The sequence below is a fragment of the Chelonia mydas genome, chromosome 5 (assembly GCF_015237465.2).
Source record: "Chelonia mydas isolate rCheMyd1 chromosome 5, rCheMyd1.pri.v2, whole genome shotgun sequence".
In the NCBI taxonomy this organism is placed as follows: Eukaryota; Metazoa; Chordata; order Testudines; family Cheloniidae; genus Chelonia; species Chelonia mydas.
The window spans coordinates 129,928,602-129,948,822 of record NC_051245.2 but is presented as its reverse complement, the minus strand read 5'-3'; the positions used below and the strand labels follow the sequence as shown (position 1 = coordinate 129,948,822).

Genomic DNA, 20,221 nt, shown 5'->3' with positions numbered 1-20,221 from the left:
ATGGCCATTTGTTTGGTTTTTTTAGAATCTAGTTAGAGGGATTTATTTTACTCTCCAGCTTCAGTTGTTGTTCAAAAACCTTGAATTTGTATTTAGATATTAGTAATGGGCAAGACTCAGGGGTTCTATTTATATAGCACGGTGATGAGTACAGTATAAAAATCTAGATTATTCAGACCTACTTAACCTGGTAACAGAGGCTGGAATTCTTGAGAGATCACATATATGTCTTTCCCACTAGTTTCTCGTTTTAGCCAAATTAGAAACAGCAGCTGCTTTTCTTGTGGGCTTTCACTATTTCCACTTCAGTCCAAAAACGTCGTAGTACTGGAAAGAGTACAAAAAGGAAAAATGTATAATCTTCAAAAAAGCATTTGGGTCCAAGTTTTGAGCAATGGTTCTGTTTTGTTACGTTTATGTGGATCACTTCACCCAAGCCTTGATATTACTCTGTAACTTTCTTCTATTGTCAATTTAGGCCTCGATTCTGCAATCTGATCCATGCAGGCCGATCCCTCTGCCCACACAGAACCTCAGAAGTCAGTGGGGCTCCCATGCAGATCACAGCCTTAGTCTGTATTAGCAAAAAGATACATTTAAGGAAACAATCTGCCAAATGAAAGACAGGAAGTAATTCATATATGGCCCTTGTGCTGGATCTGGCTAATCGAGAATACTTGAGCCTGAATCTAGCCAGCACAGCAATTACATTGAATACAGTGTCCGACCTTGCAGAGAAGCATTTAGCAAAGGTACATTAGGGATGACAGCTAAAGAAGGGGATACTTACCTGAACCAAACCACACCTAAGAGGGATGGGATTTGGGTGAGTATTTATAAAGCAATGTATCCCCAAATTAACTTTTCCAGGACTGTTGAAAAAGTTACTTGACTATGACACAAGAAGATATCAGATTTGAAAGATTAACGAATGAAACAGATGATCAGTAAACTGAAGGACATGCAGGTAGACACCTTTTTATATTAAAAACCAGAGCTGACAAATGTGAAAAAATCTTGAGTATAGGAGTAATGTTCTTTCTGCTGTTGTAGCTCCAGTATAAGTTCTTCCAAGAAACTGAAAAATTTTTCTTGTTATTCAGTATCAACACATGGTAATGCAGCTTTCGCAGCAAGGGTCAGATTTTTCAGGAGTGCTATGCACCAACAATTATAGCCAGATTTTCAAGAGTGCTCAGCATCCAGAACCTGAGAACAATGGGAGCTGCTGGATAGTGGACATTTTTGGAGTGGCCAGATTTTCATTTAGGTGGAATGGAAGCTGTTGTATGCAGAGTTTTTAGAAATCTGTCCTGCAAGATCATTCTCTAAAGTATTTTAATATGAAGAGGTTTCAAAGTTCCCCTGGAATGGGAACACACTTTATTATTAAGTTTTTCAGAAAGATTATACTGTATTTCTATTTGAAAGTAACATTACAGGCTTTGGATTTTATGTTCTTATATTTAAAACATCTAAATAAGAAAAATCAGAAAAAACAACTGTTTCCACTTATTTTATTAACGTAATTTTTATAAATCCACACTGAATATAAACACACCACATTTTCTGCTTCAAATTACTGTAAACTTAAAGTAATTCTAAACATATTTTCACATATCCATTTGGGCTAAAAATAGCCAGATATTGGCCAGTATTTCACAGTAGTACAATAGTCACCTGGGGGAAAAAAAGCGTCTCATACCCACTGTGCCAAGTCTAGGACTATGAAGTATTCGAACACTTGTTCTCAATCTTAATACATCTCTTAGGGATGTAAGAGTTACCTGAAAGTTTTACATGTGCAGGAAGTACTGCAGTTACTGGTGTGTCTCATTTTTAGCTGCCTGTTAACTAGGTAATTAGTAGTTACTTTTAATGGCACACAAATACCCCTGTATAACCTAAAATCATATGGGTACTTAATATTCTGGTATGAGGAGATTCAATGCTCCTACCACTTATTACTGGAAAACAAACTGAGCCCCAAGGTTATAAGGCAAGAATCTGACATTGTCCTTTAGGCACTAGACTCATAAGACTTTTACCCAATAATGAGCTGGATTTCATGTATTTGTTTCCATGGTGAAGTAGGTCGTTGTTTTAGTTAATAAGACCTGAAATACATGGCCAGTTATCTGGATACTGCCTAAAATCTAAGGTTTACTATAAAGTTGGGTTCTTATCTGAGAAGAGACTTGAAATAGCATCATGGCATTCTATCTGCATCTTTATTTCCGTATCAGAGGTTTGTTGAATAAGGTGCCACATTTGCATATATCCGAACTCAGATTATCTCAAATTCAGAATTTCATTTGCAGATTTTAGATCTGACCCCTCAGCAACTTGGATAACTGTTTACCCACAATCATTTTTCAGAGTTGAACTGCAGTCTGAAGAGAAATGTACATTTTCTTTCCCTTTTGCCATTTTCACATGGAGGTAACTGGTTTAATTTAACTATAGAAATGCTTCAAAAGTGCTCACGGTCAGACAAAAGTTAGGCTTGTGCAGACGGGTGTTGATAGAAGAAAACAGTTTTGATGACAAAATGACGACAAGCCAAATGAAAGATGCCACTCACAAAATGCAACATCTCTGAAACACTAATTCCATCGTCTAGAATTGAGAGACTTTCACTAAGACAATAGCTGCTAGAAATGAGTTACCAAACTGGTGTGCAACATATGCAAGGAACAGGAAGAGGCATTTCAGCAAAAGCTGATGGACAGTTACAGCGCATCTTACACTAGAAGTACTCTTACTCGTTACCATCAGCAGCTAACTGCTCCACCAGTGCCAGTACCAGCATAAGTGGTAGAATAGACAGGGCACAAGTATTTTTATGACCATATCATATGACCCTAATCTAAACAGGATTAAATGATGGAGGTATGAACACAGTTTTGGCACCAGTGCTATTGCCATTGCTACCACTGGTGCAGCTTAACCGGTAGTAGCAAAATGACGGGAGATTTTAATAAAAACACTAGTGCAGAAAAGGCAAGAGTGTGGGAGGAGGTGAAATCCATGTATTTATCCTACAGCCAGGGAGAAGGTTAAGTTGCTAAACATTCAGGATTGGGAAAATGGGTATTTCTTGCAACATGTAATTCTTCTTTCACAATGACGGTCTACCTTAGAAAGCAGGAGAAGATGTTAGATATTTGGGATAAGATGCCATGCTAGAACACATCCAGTCACAGCGAAACGAAAATGGAAGAAATACTAAAAACCATATGCTTCCATACAAATGCACATTAACAATTTAATAACAGTAATATTACGTTACTGTCTGATTTACTGCCTACAGAACAGCAAACATAAATCAAAAGTTTTCAGCTGACAGTATCAAAGTGAGTTAGCTGGATAAACATTAGTACTGAAAATTTTCTATTTGCCAAATATCTTTTTTTTTTTTTTTTTTTTTTTTAAAGTGCAAGAGAATTTACTTTTATTCTGGAAAGTAGAAAATGAAAAAATATTCTCTAGTTTGTGACTAAGAATCAAGATCAGTGCAACATGAATTATAATAGTAATTCACATTTTTTTCTAGGGAACAAAGGCCTTGTTTTTGGCACATTTCCACAGTTTTGCAGTGCGAACTATTTACAATGTTAATTTTTTATTCACGTAATGTGAACGTTTGGTAAAATTTTACTCTAACTCCATTGCTCAATTGAACACGACTACACGAGCCTTTCATACCTTGGAATATGCTACTGTGTGTAACTATCCATTTTATTCAGCTGAAAAACAAGAATCAAAACAGAAAATATATGCAAAAATAAACTATAAAGAAAAAATATAGTCAAATCTGATTGTCATTTTGTTACTAACTTCAGGGGGGGTTACATTTAAAAGTTAGTTTTTCATAAATATAAAAACAAAATCACAATAAATCTCTCATTTAATAAAATCATCATCACTATAAAATCTTATTTAGTACCATTTAAGTTAGAAAGGTCTACCATGATACACACATTCCCAACATTTGAATTACAATTTACAAAATATACTTTAAATGCTACATGGCAGCAGTGCACAAAGCTCATCACTGCTGCCATTCTGTCACATGTATTTCCTTACATCCTGTTTTCTTTTCCCCATCATTTGAAATAGAAATGTTTCAAAGTGTTACGGTCACATGTAACAAGATAATTTTTTGGCCACTTATTCTGTTTTCTTTGCCTGTCTTTTCTTAATGCTTTCACTGGCCTCTCCAGCAGAACGGTCACAGACTGAAGAGGTTCCGTTGGAAGATACTCTGGCCTCACCCTTTACTTTAGATGGAGTTTGTTGCCAACCAAAGAGTATACGGCCCAGCACAGACTCAAAAGGAGCAAATGGAGAAACTGCAGATTGTGTCAACATCATGGTTACCTATAAAGAAAGTGGTCAAATTTAAGTTAGAAAGCCTTAGCTCTCCAAATAAAAAGACTATTTAAGAAGAATCAGCACATATGGGCTGGTCTGCACACAAAAGCACACACTGAAATACCTAAACCAGTTTTAATTCACACTTCTGTTATTTCAGCACAAGTCTGCATGTGGACACTCCTCTAACAGAAGCACCCTATGTCGATTTTACATTACACATCTGCTAAATCACAAAGACCTGCACTGAAATAACAAAAGATATATGAAACTTATTTATTTTGGTGCAAGTTTATGCAGACCATCTCTAAGCTTTCAGAACTCTGAATTCCGTATATCCCTAATTTGAAGACAGTGTTGTATTTTACATGTTATAAATATAGGGCATTTCTAGCCTCTGGTGCAAATCTTTGTCGAAAATAACTGCATTTCAACTAAAAATAGAAGTAAACAATCCTAAAGTGTAACACTGTTGCAAAAAAAAGCAAACATTCTGGGATGTATTAGCAGGAAGGTTGTAAGCAAGAAACGAGAAGTAATTCTTCCGCTCTACTCTATGCTGATTAGGCCTCAACTGGAGTATTGTGTCCAGTTCTGAGTGCCTTATTTGAGGAAAGATGTGGACAAATTGGAGGAAGTCCAGAGAAGATCATCATAAGTTATTACAGGTCTAGAAAACATGACCAAAAGGGAAGATTGAAAAAAAATTGGGTTTGTTTAATCTAGAGAAGAGAAGAGAGGGGGGACATGATAAGAGTTTTCAAGTACATCAAATGTTGTTACAAGGAGGAGGGAGATAAATTGCTCTCCTTAACTTTTGAAGATAGGACAAGAAGCAATGGGCTTAAATTGCAGCAAGGGCAGTTTAGGTTGGACATTAGGAAAAAATTGCCTAGGGAGGTTGTGGAATCTCCATCATTGGAGATTTTTAAGAGCAGGTTAGACAAACACCTGTGAGAGATGGTCTAGATCAGGGGTGGGCAAACTACGGCCCATCAGGGCTTTGGATCCAGCCCATGGGATTGCCACCCCTGTGGAGCTGCGGGCCCCGCACCACTCCCCTGCAGCCCCTGGGAGAGGAGGGGGCAGAGGGCTCCATGTGCTGCCTTCGCCTGTAGACATTGCCCACCGCAGCTCCCATTGGCCGGGAATGGAGAACCACGGCCATTGGGTGCTTCGGGCGAAGGCAGCATGCAGAGCCCTCTGCCACCGCGCCCGCCCCCAGGGCTGTGGTGCTGGCCACTTCTGGGAGTGGCGTGGGGCCGGCAGGAAGCCTGCCTTGGCCCCGGTGCGTGCCACTGCTACCCCAGAGCCGCTCCAGGTAAGCGGCGCCAGGCCACAGCCTACACCCCAACCGCCTCCTGCACCCGAGCCCCCTGCCGCACCCCACACCTCTCCTGTGCCCGAGCCCCCTGCCACGCCCCTCCTGCACCCCAACCCACTGCCCTGAACTCCCTGCCGCACTCCACACCCCCTCCTGCACCACTGCCCTGAGCCCCCTCATACACTCCGCACCCCTCCTCTGCCCCAACCCCCTTGCCCTGAGCACCTTCCTGCACACCGCACCCCCTCCCACACCCCTGCCCCAGCCCTACATTCATGGCCCGGCATGCAATTTCCCCACCCAGATGTGGGCCTCAGGCCAAAAAGTTTGCCCATCCCTGGTCTAGATAATACTTAGTCCTACCATGAGTGCAGAGGACTGGACTAGATGCTCTCTCAGGGTCCCTTCCAGTCCTATGATTTTATTTCAACTTAGGTTTATTCATTGTATTTCAGTCTAAGTGTACACACAGAAAATAAACTAAGCTTAATAAATGCATGAAGAGTAAGCCAATGAGAAAGATAAAACAGAAGCTCTCTGTCGACAGAGGAAAAAGTCAGTGGCCTGGTAGACTTCTTTACAATTTTCAGTGCATTGCAAGAATTATTTCACTCATAGTAACGTAAAACCAAAATCTGCACAAAAGCCTTGCTATATTAAAACTAGTTATGGATAGATGTTTCTAGCCACAATTAGCCACAAAGGATGAATTATTTACCTGTAGCCTTTTTCCAATTTATGGGTCCAAATCTGAAAAATCTCACACTAAGAGGAGACTGTTCATTGAAGTAAGGCTTTGTTGGGTCAGGCCCTAATTAGAAGTCTAAGGAGAACCACATTTCTAGTTCTCTTCTGACCTTGGCACATCTCCAGAATAATACTTCAAACCTTCCATACATTTCAGTCTATTCTGCCTACATAAGCAAGCATTTTCTAGCCTGTTAGATATAGATATGTGACCACATGTATTTGCATATAAAGGTGTAATGTAAACTACTAAAATTCCAACTTTATCTTGACCACTGAAATGAAGTATCTTTAAAAAAGTGACATGTATAAAACAAAGCAATAAAGTTACTGTAAAATACTCTAGGGCCTTGTCTAGACTTGAATTATTAGTCTTGTTCTGTGCTAATTGGAAATTAATTAACATCTTAACTAATAAGATTTTTAAATGCTAATACAGACTCTTCATAAATATTTGTTCCAGCATGAATATTAGTTCCTGGTTGTAGTTTTCATCCTAAGGTTCAGCCATTCCTCCCCTGCCTGCTCCCAACACACCTACTGTGCCAGAGGCTGTGGGGAATAAGGCTATGTTGGTTCAACACCACTGAGGACTCCAGGCATTGGGGTAAATCCTCAGAGAGGGCCTGTGGCTGAATTCCACTCCCTTTGTACTACTTGAGCAGATCAGAAGGAAGGAAAGAATCTGCCCCAGAGTGTTGTTTGTGACCCCTTGACCTTGAATTGCCCCCAAGCTGTAAAGGTTGGACATCACTGATTTAGGTAGCATGTATCCTAAAAAACTCCCACATTAAAACCAACTTATTGGGAGAACTTCCTCCAGGACTGGGGGAAAAGGACCTGCTTAATAGACCCAATATGGTATTTATAACCCAACACTAAAGACCAGAGTAGTATCCTGATTCTGAGAGAGGTTTCAGAAGTGTCTGGAAAGCAAGACACTACTTCATAAGTCTGTGTGTCAGACTTGCATGAACTGTGTCAGTCTAGCAGTGCATTAGTTACTAGCTGACTTCAAGCTCCTAACAAGTCACCAATGCAGAACTGGTGCCACAAAGCTGTGTGTCACCATACTATGGGCTTCAGTAGTACAGGGAGTCTGAGGCTGCAGACCCCCTCCCGACACCTAACCATCTCCTAACACCACATCCCTTGCATCCTGAGTGCCTCTGATGTTTAGGTGTTTTAAGAAAAGATAAGTCTGAAGCATTAATGATGATTACTTGCATTACCGTAGCACCCAGGGGACCCAATATCTTAGTCAGATTTTAGAAACATAACGTTTCTAGGGATGCTTTGTGGGAGGCAGGCAGTTCTTTTTAAACCCTCCTCTACAGTTCACCCACTATTTTAACATCTCCTCAATAACAGAGTGGCAACCTTCAAGATTGTTACAGCTCAGACGATACTGAGATTCCAACTTTGCCTTTTTTAGGGTTAACACAGTCCTGAATATAGCCCAGCTTTTTGGGAGAAGATAAATGCAGAACATGATAGATTGGAGTTCAACCATAAGAAGATTAAAGGGAAGAACAATAAGTGTGTATATATCTCGCATGTGTACACATGCATGTGTGTGGATATACATATCCACACTTTTTATAAACAAAGAGATAGTAAACTCTTTTCATATTATTTTTCTCTTCTCCTTCACCATTATTTTCTATATAGTTGAAAGATGTGTCCAAAACCACAAACTTTTAAAAAACAGCATGAAGACAAACAGAGCATGTTCTATTCACTTATAAACGTATTCAGTGACTAGAAACACTTGGCCTTTGGCTGCAGTTCATTTTTGCTCTACATGTATTAACAGGTTGGCAAGACAACCTGTTGTGTCTTAATTGTATCTTTCTCTCAAATAATTTAGTAACTTGAAATATCAACTCCCTGTGCCAAATTCCTGAAATATTCTTTTAATACAACTAGCAAAGGTCACAATGCAAAGAGCTTCCTGTTGGTCTGCTTCAGAAATGGAAGAGTTACTTAAGGCTCATGGGGGTCAGAGCCTCCACTGGTATTGGGGTAGCTCCACTGACTTCAATTGAGCTATGCCCTTTTCACCAATTGAGTTTGACCAGATCTCTCCAGAAGAAGAAAACTGAAATTAGTATTCTGGTGGCAGGTACAAAGAGAAATATTCAACAACATACATCTTACTTTAGAAAGTACAGTGAAAAATATTGCTGTATTGCCTGTGTTTAAATAATTATACATTTCCAAAGTCTTACCTTTGTGACCACTAGAAAGGTGGTGTAAAAGAACATAAGGTTGTGTCTTGATATTGGTAGGTTCTGGGCATGTTGCAATGTGAAGAGTACTGCACCTACCAGAGTCACTTTTACAGGGCTGGAAACCAAACAAAATAAAGACAAGTGTGTGGATTTTCTCTCCTCCCCCTCCTATGCGGATAGAAATTATGATCTGGAAAGTGATAGAATACCTCAGCATACAAAAATATAACTATAATATTTGCTTGGCTGAAAGTAAATGATAAAAAGCTTGTGGTAACAATACGGCAACATGTTCACAGGCTAATTACATGCTTTGTATACTTCTATCAGTTTTCAGTTTGCAAGCTTTCAATTTCTTAGATCTTTGTTCCTGAATTTAAAGACCACCACCCAATTTGTCTTCTCCATACTATTATTTAATTTATGCATCTGATATATCCCTTTATTAGTCACCTCTAAATTAAACTGTGCCAATATTTTCACTCAGTTTTCTTATGGAAGTTTTTGCCACACCTCTAATCATTTTGTGATATTTTCTTCCCCCTGAGGAATTTCAGCTTAATTTTACTGTAGTTACTATTACTTAGTGACAGGTTTCGGAGTAGCAGCCGTGTTAGTCTATATTCGCAAAAAGAAAAGGAGGACTTGTGGCACCTTGGAGACTAACCAATTTGAGCATAAGCTTTCGTGAGCTACAGCTCACATCCGATGAAGTGAGCTGTAGCTCACGAAAGCTTATGCGCAAATAATTTGGTTAGTCTCTAAGGTGCCACAAGTCCTCCTGTTCTTTTTGCTATTACTTAGTGATTCAACTTAAATTATTACTTCAGTCAACTCCTATGTGTTACTTGGGACTGAGTTAAGAATAAGCTCTCCTCATTGTGCTCTAGAACAAGCTGTTCTAAGAACCAATCATTCAAGGTGTCAAGAAACTGCTTGTCTAAATCTTAGACCGCTGTAACATTTGAGCACTTTATAGGAGGCTGATCAGGAAGCCAGTAGTATAACTCTACTTGTATATTCTTATGATTTGGGATTCATCAAGTTTCATTTCTTATCACACCTTTAATTAGATTCATGCATTTAGCTTTACAACCAAAGAAGAACATTTGAAAAAAATTGTCAAGGGAATTTTTAACCAAAATAATTTCAGGATGTGAGGACAGTGATCTGTGTCCAACACCTCTCTGTTCTGGCATCTTGCAATCTCAGCTTTTACCCTTCATGAGACTGGATGCAATACCACAATTAACATTTAAAACTCATTCTTCCTTCAGCTAGCACATTTTTTAAAGAAAGTGACTGCAGTGTTTTAAACTAGCAGAATTTACTTGTTTCACTGAGTTTGAAGTATTTAGGTGCAGCTGACACCATAAGCCTCACAATCCTTCCTTTTGGAAATAGTGCTGCTCATAATTTTTGTATTTCTCTTCTGTCATTCTTTATTACCCAGGACAGTTACATGAAACCAGCATCCCTAAATGTTTATCACATCAGAAGTCATAACGCTGGTTTTGAAATAATCATTTCCACAGAAACCAGCTGGGAAGTCACATGGGAGGGCAAAGTGGGCATTTTAAATCCCCTATGAGCTTATCTCCCTTTACAGCAGTAGTTTGTGGCCTGCCAGCCAGTTCAAATTCTCTCTTGCAGAAGCTAAACTGGGTGCTATGTAATACTCCCAATTTAGCTTCTGCGAGACAAAGAATTGAAACCTGAAACTCAAGTAGCATCTTCTATCTTGCAATGCACCAGAGACATGTGTTGATGTGTTTTAATGCTATATATTTAACAGATGGCTTGCATGTGTTCAGAAGAGTGCAACTGTTTTTTCTTTTTTAAAGTATTTAGCGTTGGTAGAATATATCCACTAGAATGACAGTCCTAAAGTCATCTAACTACCTTCAGACTGCGTACCAGCACATGCAGGAATGTAAGTTTCCACTCACATTACCCTGCCACAATGTACTTCATTTCTGCCTTGGATGAACCAGAGCTCTGGGAGAGGTGGTTCATTTTTCTTGCCCATTCAAATGATTGTCCTCTTTGCACAAGTTGCCAACACGTTTACCAATTAGTTCCAATTCGGTGGTAATTTTGTAGTGGAGACAATTATTCATGAGGAAATCATTTAGACTAACTCCTCGTTCCACGTAAGTCAAGCCAGCCATCACATAGTAAAGATTTGGACCCACTTACTTTGAATTTATAAGCAGTCTACTAGCACCTGTTTTTAAACGCTGCACCACGAAAATTACTCATGTAGGTATTTGAATGCGGGAGCCGAAGAGAACAAAGTTATTACAATTATTCCAGTTCTACTATGGTTTACACAAACTTACTAGGACATCTTCAGAAGTTCATTGCTTTCAGGTTTCCAAACACCTCTCACCAACTGCTCAAAGTTAGAGATTAAGCCACCACCAGCTCCTGAAAATCCAATAAATTATAACAGGTCTCAATGGTATAGTCTCTTAGTGACTAAGGCCATGTCTACAACGGCAACTGAACGACAAAACTTTTGTCTTTCAGAGGCATTAAACACCCACCCCTCCCCCGAAAGACAAAAGGTTTGCCGCGACAAGTACCAGTGCGAACAGCGTGCTGTCGGCAGGAGAGCCGGCAAACGGCAGCTACACTGCCCGACGGTTAGTGGCCCGGCTGTAGTGACACAGCCATGTCACTAAAAGCTGCGTAGTGTAGACAGGGTGGATAAAAATCCATGACTTAAAAAAATAAAATCTGATTTTTTTGATAAAATGCTTTTTGAGGAAAAAAGCAATCTAAAGATAGTTTTAATTAAGATACATTATAGCTCAAAGATATCTCATCATGGACTAGGGATTATAAATTCTAATTCTATAGTACGAGACAGGTTTCAGAGTAACAGCTGTGTTAGTCTGTATTCGCAAAAAGAAAAGGAGGACTTGTGGCACCTTGGATACTAACCAATTTATTTGAGCATGAGCTTTCGTGAGCTACAGCTCACTTCATCGGATGCATACTGTGGATGAAGTGAGCTGTAGCTCACGAAAGCTTATGCTCAAACAGTATGAGACAATATATTCACGTAATGTTTAAAAAAAGTTTTGTAAATGAGTTCCAATAGTTCATGGATTAGGGACCCAATCTTATGGGGGTCCAAGAGCTTCTGTATAGCTTATTTAGGTTAATCTTTCTATCTACCCAATGGGACTCAGTGCTCAGTCTAGAAGATACCAGAGATGCTTAGTTTTGCGGTTCTCAAACTGTGGATTTGTGTCACCAGAGATAACATGCTTGTTAACAGCAAAAATGTTTTTAAATAAAATAAAAATAAATAAAGGTGAGAAAAAACAGACCTCAGCCCTATTGTCCCGCTGCAAATTTGTGTACACAGAGTCAATCCCTTATCTCTCTGTAAAAGTGCAAAGTTTTAAAAAGTTCAATGAATAGAAGATTGTTAGGGGCAGAATAGATCTGGACAAGAAGTCTGGAGATAAATGTGAGAAGGGAGGGACAGACAGTAGAAACAAAAGTGAAACTGTTTGAGCAGCATATTCCAGAAGTCTTGAGGTCTTTCTGAGCGTAGCCTTCATTGATCTACCATACCATTCTCTCACTAGAAGGGAAAACCTACAATGGCAGCAGGCCATAAAAGAGACCCAGTTTGGGAATATTTTAATGAAGTTCCTCTACCTGTGGGTAAGACAGGCATGCGTGCAAAATGCAAACAGTGCAACGAAGAAATGCAAGGCCCGAATGAAACAACATCATGAGAAGTGTTCCTTCTCAGGAGGAAGCTGCATTGAAGATGATGAAAGGATCTGAACATGCAGGATCTTCAGGTTGGTAAACTTTTTTATTTCATACTTCTTTCTTAAGGACTGCCTGTCTTCCTTCTGGACTATTCTTGAATTCTCATGTTTGAGCAACAAATATAGTTGTTACTCTATGGTACTAGCATTTTAGATGCAGTTGTGATAAAAAAATAAATAGCTGAAATAGGCAGATCTTCCTTTTACAATTTCACTTTTAAAGTAGTGCTGAGTGTCAGTGAATGCAATGAGGAGTATTAAATGAGCAGTATGGTAATAATAATTAAACAACTGCATTGACTTATTTTGTTCAGGAGAATCCATCCTCAACGTACAGGATTCTGAAGACTATCCACCTTCAAGATCACCATCATTTTCTATAGTTTCAGAGTTATCTGCCAATGACAGTGTTTCAGTCACATCATGTATGTCACATAGCCACAGTATATCACCTGTAGCAAAAAGAAAAAAAACCTCCATCATCCAGAGAAAACCATAGATAAGTTTGTGATAAGAACCAGCAGATTACAAAAGATGAAGAAATTGCCCGGTTTGTTTATGCAACAAACTCTCCTTTCCGTATGATTGAAAACCCATACTTCATTAACATGGTTCAGTCATTAAGACCAGGATACAGTCCACCCAACAGAGCAGATGTTGCAGACACATTGCTGGATAAAGTGTATGAAAGAGAAATTGAGCAGTGTGCAAAAGGTCTAGAGTTAACCTGAGTCTTGATAGGTGGAGCAATGTCCACAATGATCCTGTTGTATGTGCTTGTTGACAACAGAAGGGAAGGTCTTTCTTCCAGAAACAATTGATACAACAGGAAATGCACACACAGCAGAATACTTACAGGAAGCAGCAGTAAAAGCTATAACAAACTGAAAAAAAATTCAAATGTCTACAATGCAGCTTGGTCACGGACAATGCTGCAAATGTATCCAAGATGAGAAGAAATTATTTAAAAAAGCGTGAAGAGAGTCCCAAGCTAACATACGGTCGCAGTGCTCATTTGATGCACCTCCCAGCCAAAGACTTCAGTGTTACAGTAATAAAGGCTAATGTTGAAATTGCAAAATACTTCCGTAACAACCACTTTGCAGCAGCTGCTCTGAAAAAAGTGGGAGGAACCAAGCCAACTCTCCCACAAGACGTGTGATGGAACTCAGTAGCGGACTGTTTTGAGCACTGTATCAAGAACTGGCCTAATCTGATGACAGTGTGTGAACAAAACTGTGAAAAAAATAGATGGCCCTGTCACAGCCAAAGATCTCAACACCAGACTTAAGAGAAATGTTGAACACATGCTGAGAACCCTGAAGCCTATTTCTGTAGCCTTGAACAAAACGCATGGAAATAGCTGTTTTATTGCTGATGCTGCTGAAATTTGGAAGGAACTGAGTGAGATCTTAAAAAGAGAAATATGCAAAGACAGAGTTAAATTACAAGCTTTTAAAAAAACAAATGGGACAAGCACTATCTCCAGCTTATTTTCTTGCAAATATTCTCAATACTTGGTACCAAGGTCAAACCTTAACTGCTGAAGAAGAGGAGTTGGCTAGGACATGGACATCCAGCAATCATCCCTCCATAACGCCAACTATAATAAACTTCAGAGCTAAGGGTGAACCATTCAAGAAATATATGTTTGCTGACTATGTTTTAAAGAAAGTCACACCAGTGAACTGGTGGAAGTCACTTAAGCACTTGGATTCAGAGACTGTTGACGTGATAATCTCACTTTTAACAGCAGTAGCTTCTTCTGCCAGTGTAGAAAGAATATTTTCTTCCTTTGAACTAATTCATTCCAAATTGAGAAATGGTTTTGGACCTGAAAAAGCAAGAAAGCTTGTTCTTCTTTTCCAGATTATGAACAAACAGGAAAATGGAGGTGAAGACGACTGAGTTAGCTGCAGAAGCCAATATTTTAAGTTTCTCATGGTGACCTGGCAGACAGTTGATTTAATTTTTGGGGGTTTTTTTGTTTGTTTTTTTTAAAAATTTCATTTAACTATTTTAGTTAAAAACAATTTTAACAAAAACAAACCTGATTTTATAAAACTTTATATTATAAAAATGTTTTCTGTTGAAGAAAAACATCCAGAATACATAACGTTGTTGTTTTAGTTAAATAAAACAATTTAAATATCTGTCTGGTGATGTTCTCCTCCTAATACAGCATGGCAAGAAAATCCTCCAAATATTAACGATTAACCTGTTGAACTGGAGATCGTTCACCTCCCAATGACTTCATAAAAATCTGCTTCAATTACCTTTGGTAAATGAAATAACCAAACAGTCCTTCATTTTCTGATATAGCTGTAAAACTAATCTGAAGTTTTCAAAATAAATCACTTTAAAAATGTATCGTGTGTAGCTTCTAAAAATGAAACCTACACCCATCTCTGAGTTGTGAAGACTATATATTAAGGTTATAACAACTAATGAGTGCACTTTTATGTAGAAATCCATGATTAAATCGAGTCTTCCTGACTAGTGATTTAAATCAAATCCACCCTGAGTGTAGACAAGCCCTCACAGTTCAGTGTGCTCCTCCTATGGCTCTGCAAACTCCCTTTATTTAATGGGGGCAGGATCTGACTCCTAAAGTACAGATTTGAACATAGTCTAAAACTTTCAGTAGTGATTAGTGACACGGGTGACCTTGACACCTTAAAGAGACCTGATTGCCAAGCAGCCGCCATCTGAAAATCAGGCTCCATTAAGGTGCCTGAAGTTGAGTACACAAAGCTTAGACACAAAAGTCATTTGTCACTTGACAATTTAGACACTGTATTCTTGTCTAACAGGAAACAAAGATTCAGTGTGGGAGAGGGTGCAGGGAGGAGGGTTTGAGGTTTATAAAAACTGGAGAACCTTTTTGGAATGGAGAAGCCTATTCAGGAAGGGTGGACTCCACCCAAACTAAAACAGAACCAGATTGCTGGCTTGTAAAATTAAAAATGTTGTTGAGGAGGTTTTGAACAAAGGACTGGGGACAGCTGACGGGTATGGAGGAGCATGCAGCTCAGACGGAACCATCCTGTGGGGAGGCTCTAGTCACAGGGATTCTCTATCCCAGTAAAGAGTAGAGGACAGAAGCTGACAAAGCACAGGTAGGAATTGAAAAGAAGCAGTCAATTGAGACAGTCCCATTCAATTACATCACATAATGGCAGACAATTAAAAAATGACAAATTTTATAAGTACTCTTATACAAATGCTAAGATGGGTGACCTTGAGTACCTGGTATTAAATGAGGATATTGATATAATAGGCATCACAGAAACTTGGTGAAATGAGGATAATCAATGGGATACAGTAATACCAGGGTGCAAAATATATAGGAATGAAAATGTAGGCTATGCAGGTGGGGGAGTGGCACTGTATGTGAAAGCAAGCATAGAATCAAATATACTAAAAATCTTAAAGCAAAGAGTACCATAGAATCTCTATGGATACAAATTTCATGCTTGAATAATAACAGTAGGAATATATTACTGACTATCTGCTCAGGAAAGCGATAGTGACTGTGAAATGCTCAGAGCGATTAGAGAAGCTACAAGAATAAAAAACTCAGTAATAATGGGAGATCTCAACTATATCCATACTGACTGAATACATGTCACCTCAAGATGGGATGCTGAGATCAAGTTTGTAGACACCATTAATGACTGCTTCTTGGAGCAGCTAGTCCTGAAACCCACAAGGGGAGAGACAATTCTTTATTTAGTCCTTAGTGAAGCATGCAATCTGATCCAAGAGGTGAATATAGCTGAACCATTCGGTAATAGCAACCATAATATATTCAAATTTAACATCCTGTGGGAGGGAAAAATATCAAAGAAGACCACTACAGTAGCATTTAACTTCAAGGGAAAGAGGAACTACACAAAAATGAGGAAGCTAGTTACACAGAAATTAAAAGGTACATTCGCAAGAGCAAAATGCCTGCAAGCTGCATGGAAACTTGTTCAAGACACTATAATAGAGGCTCAAATTAAATGTATACCCCTAATTAAAAAAAATAGTAAGGTGACCAAAAAAGTGCCACTATGGCTAAACAGATTAAAAGAGATTAGAGGCAAAAAGGCATCCTTTAAAAATTTGAAGTCAAATCCTACTGAGGAAAATAGAAATGAGCATAAACTCTGGCAAATCAAGTGTGGAAGTATAATTGGGCAGACCAAAAAAGATTTTGAAGAGCTACTAGCAAAAGATAAAATATTTTTTGTTGTTAGTTTAAGTACGATCAGAAGCAAGTCTGCTAAACAATCAATCAGTGAAGCCACTGGACGATCGAGGTGCTAAAGGAAGACAAGGCCATGAATTCTTTGCATTGGTCTTCGCTGCAGAGGATGTGTGGGAGAGTCCCACTCTTGAGCTCTTCTTTGTAGGTGACCAATCTGAGGAACTGTCCCAGATTGAGGTATCTATAGAACTGGTTTTGGACCAAACTGAAAAATTAAACAGTAATAAGTCACCAGGACCAGATGGTATTTACTGATTAGTTCTGAAGGAACTCAAATATGAAATTGCAGAGCTACTAACTGTGGTATAAAGAAAAGCAGGACTTGTGGCACCTTAGAGACTAACAAATTTGAGCATAAGCTCTCGAAAGCTTATGCTCAAATTTGTTAGTCTCTAAGGTGCCACAAGTACTCCTTTTCTTTTTGTGGATACAGACTAACATGACTGCTACTCTGAAACCTAAACCGTGGTATGTTATCTATCACTTAAATCAGCTTCTGTACCAGATGACTGGAGGATAGCTAATGTGACGTCAATTTTTTAAAAAGGCTCTAGAGCAATGTTCCCTCTAATTTTTGACAGGCTGTGTGTGCAAAAAATTTCTTCTGTGCAATTTTGTGGGCATGGTGTTTCACCGTGTGCACGGGGTTTAGGATCTGTGTGCACACGTGCGTGTGCACAGCTTAGAGGGAACAGTGCTCCAGAGACAATCCTGGCAATTACAGGCCTAACTTCAGTACCAGGCAAACTGGTTGAAACCATAGTAAAGAACAGAATTACCAGACACATAGATGAACATAATTTGTTAGGGAAGAGCCAACATGGCTTTTGTAAAGGGAAATCATGCCTCACTACTCTATTAGAAGTTTTGAAAGGGTCAAACAAACATGTGGACAAGGGGAATCCAGTGGGTACTGGACTTTCAGAAAGTCTTTGACAAGGCCCCTCCAAAGGCTTTTAAGCAAAGTAAGCAGTCATGGGATAAGAGGGAAGGTCCTGTCATGGATCGGTAACTGGTTAAAGACAGGAAACAAAGGGAAGAAATAAATGTTTAGTTTTCAGAATGGAGAGAGGTAAATAGTGGGATCCCCCAGGAGTCTGTATTGGGCCCAGTGCTGTTCAAAGTATTCACAAATGATCTGGAAAAAGGGGTAAACAGGGAGGTGGTAAAATTTGCAGTTGATACAAAATTACTCTGATAATTAAGTCCAAAGCAGACTACAAATAGTTAGAAAAGGTTCTTACAAAACTGGGTGACTGGGCAACAAAATGGCAGATGAAATTCAGTGTTGACAAATGCAAAGTAATGCACATTGGAAAACATAATCCCAACTATGCATACAAAATGATAGGGTCTAAATTAGCTGTTACCACTCAAGGAAGAGATCCTGGAGTCTTCGTAGATAGTTTTGAAAACATCCACTCAATGTGCAGCGACACTCAAAAAAGCTAACGGAATGTTAGGAACCATTAGGAAAGGGATAGAGAAGACGACAAAAAGTGTAACACTATATAAATCCATGATATGCTACACCTTGAATACTGTGTGCAGTTCTAGTCGCCCCATCTCAAAAAAAGATATATTAGAATTGGAATAAGTACAGAGAACGGCAACAAAAATGATTAAGGGTATGGAACAACTTCCATATGAGGAGAGATTAATAAGACTGGGACTTTTCAGCATGGAAAAGAGATGATTAAGGATGGATATGATAGAGGTCTATAAAACCGTGACTGATGCAGAGAAAGTGAATAAGGAAGTGTTATTTACCCCTTCACATAGAACAAGAACCCGGGGTCACCCAATGAAATTAATAGGCAGCAGGTTTAAAACAAACAAAAGGAAGTTCTACATCACACAATGCAGAGTCAAGCTATGGAACTTGCTGCCAGGGGATATTGTGAAGGCCAAAACTTAATTGGGTTCAAAAAAGAATTAGGTAAGTTCACTGAGGATAGGTCCATCTATGGATATTAGGCAAAATGGTCAGGGATGAAACCCCATGCTCTGCGTGTTTTAAGCCTCTAACTGCCAGACACTGGGAGTGGAAAATAGGGGATGGAGCAGTCACTAATTGCCCTGGTCTGTTCATTGCCTCTGAAGCATCTGACATTGGCCACTGTCAGAAGACAGGACACTGGGCTAGAAGGACGACTGGTCTGACCCATTATGGCCATTCTTATGAGAATCCATTTTCTTCCAGGATCATAGATGGCAATTTATATATAGGCATACACATATGGGTGAGAGAGCAAGCGCGCGTCCACACATCCCAAAATAAAATCTAGAAGACTTCCATTATAGGGAAAACAATCAAAGATTACTAGAAGTATGTGTGTGAGAGTGTAGAGGAAATAAGGCATAAGAAGAATGTGGCACTCTCTGTTCAGTAAATTCTATAAGAAACCCAACACAAGTTAGAATTACTTTTGTTAACGTGTCTGTGGGCTCCCAAGCAGAGTGGAAATAAACTATAATGCAGAGCTAAAAAAGTAAAGCCAGAGTTGAGCCACTGGTGTCTACTGTAGTGGGATATAAAGTACAAAAGTAAAGCAAACACTGCTGCTCTGAAGTGTACAATACATTTTTAGATATAATATGTTGTACTTATTTAATTTAGGAGACAACTCGATTAGATGAGATTGAACACACTAGAGGAATTTTATCTGATTAAAGTATTGGGACATACAAAAAAGTTAGAAAAGTAACAATCCTGCTATATAGAACCGCAACTTCTGTAAGAACAGTTACATTGGAAAGTTAATGATTATACGATCAAGTTATATAGTAGCCTTGTTGATTCCTTTTGTCATCAACCACCAAATCCTAAAGACACTTACATGAGTACAGGTATCTTTCTTCCTAAGGGCTAGACACGGTTCCCTCCAAAGCCAGTCAATGCCATCCCTCATCTAACCAGAGAAATTGCTGCACAGACACACAGACTTTCCCTCCTCGAGGGATTACAGTCTGAATTTAAGGCTACCACTCCCACACAGTAGATCATGGTGTTATTGCTAAGACCACATGGTTCACAATTTAAATACCACTTTAAAACTTCACAATTCATCAGAGTAAGAGATTTTACACATTACCTCTGGCCCAGCCAACAGCTACCATGATAAGCCAGGCATTTTTGTAGTGGCTGTTTGCATGTGCAATTCCAGCTGTTACTTTCCAAGTCCTCGTCACTTCTTTCATTCCTGCAACCATCAGTCGAAGAGGCAGAAAGGAAAAGCATCGGTAGACTATGTCATGCGGACAAAAAAATACAAGATACCTGAAATTTAGAAGAAAATTTCTATTTAAAAATCTCTTGGCAACAAAGTTACACTCCTAAAGCATCTTTTAAAAATAAATTTTGGAGTATCACTAAGAGTTCTTTAATATTATCCCTATACTCCATATATCTTTTAGTGCTTTAGGTCTAAACTGAAAATTAGAATATTCCCTTTTTAGAATTTACCTCATTAAATCTCTTTCTGGG

General features: G+C 39.0%; 1 protein-coding gene across 1 annotated transcript in view; it reads right to left on the bottom strand.

The window, feature by feature from the left end:
* Window positions 1–1,500: 1,500 nt before the first annotated feature.
* Window positions 1,501–20,221, bottom strand: part of TMEM38B (transmembrane protein 38B) — a 52,984-nt gene continuing 34,263 nt past the window's right edge. Inside the window, exons 3-6 of the mRNA XM_037902345.2 lie at window positions 19,830–20,014; window positions 11,025–11,112; window positions 8,680–8,797; window positions 1,501–4,383 (exon numbers count right to left, since the gene is read on the bottom strand). Of these exons, the coding sequence (XP_037758273.1) occupies window positions 4,174–4,383; window positions 8,680–8,797; window positions 11,025–11,112; window positions 19,830–20,014 (601 nt within the window). The 3' untranslated portion in view covers window positions 1,501–4,173. The remainder of the gene's footprint in view (window positions 4,384–8,679; window positions 8,798–11,024; window positions 11,113–19,829; window positions 20,015–20,221) is intronic.